The sequence below is a fragment of the Pygoscelis adeliae genome, unplaced genomic scaffold (assembly GCF_000699105.1).
Source record: "Pygoscelis adeliae isolate BGI_AS28 unplaced genomic scaffold, ASM69910v1 Scaffold482, whole genome shotgun sequence".
In the NCBI taxonomy this organism is placed as follows: domain Eukaryota; kingdom Metazoa; phylum Chordata; class Aves; order Sphenisciformes; family Spheniscidae; genus Pygoscelis; species Pygoscelis adeliae.
In genome coordinates, this window is record NW_008824192.1 from 812,721 (window position 1) to 813,270 (window position 550).

The 550-nt window shown below is 65.1% G+C and overlaps 1 protein-coding gene across 1 annotated transcript in view; it reads right to left on the reverse strand.

Annotated features, from left to right (window-relative positions):
• Window positions 1-544, reverse strand: part of LHFPL5 (lipoma HMGIC fusion partner-like 5) — a 4,052-nt gene extending 3,508 nt beyond the window's left edge. Inside the window, exon 1 of the mRNA XM_009334750.1 lies at window positions 115-544. Coding sequence (XP_009333025.1) covers window positions 115-526 — 412 coding nt within the window. The 5' untranslated portion in view covers window positions 527-544. The remainder of the gene's footprint in view (window positions 1-114) is intronic.
• Between the last annotated feature and the right edge of the window lie 6 nt (window positions 545-550).

Below are 550 nucleotides of genomic sequence, written 5' to 3' on the forward strand. Positions count from 1 at the left end.
CTCTCCTGCCCCCCCCCCCAGCAGAGTCAAGGTGGGGGCAGAGAGGGAAAAGCAGCTCTGGCCAGACCATTGGCAGCCCCTGGCCCCCCAGTCATCGCCCCCAGCCCCGCCCACCTGCCGCCAGCTGCATCCAGGCGCAGACTTTATAGACGGTGGCTGCGTTGCAGAAGAAGAAGAGGCTGAAGCAGAGGATGGAGCCGATGATGAGGAAGGTGGAGATGCCTACGAAGAACATGGCGGTTTTGAAGGCACTGGAGGGGATGGTGCCGAAGTCGAGGGGGCTGCCCTTGCAGATGAGCTCGCCGGTGAGCGCGTTGCCGATGCAGTAGGAGAAGAGGCCGAAGTAGCCGGCCTGCGGCGTGTCGATGCTGTCGCCGATCCAGTACGGCTGGATGAAGGTCACCACCATCAGGACGGAGAAGCAGAGGGTGAAGAGGGCCCAGAGCACCCCCATGGCCCGCGCGTTCCTCACGTAGTTGGTGTGGTAGATCCGTGCCGCCTCCTGCGCCGGCAGCAGCTTGGGCATGGCGGGGGCACCGGCACCGGCACC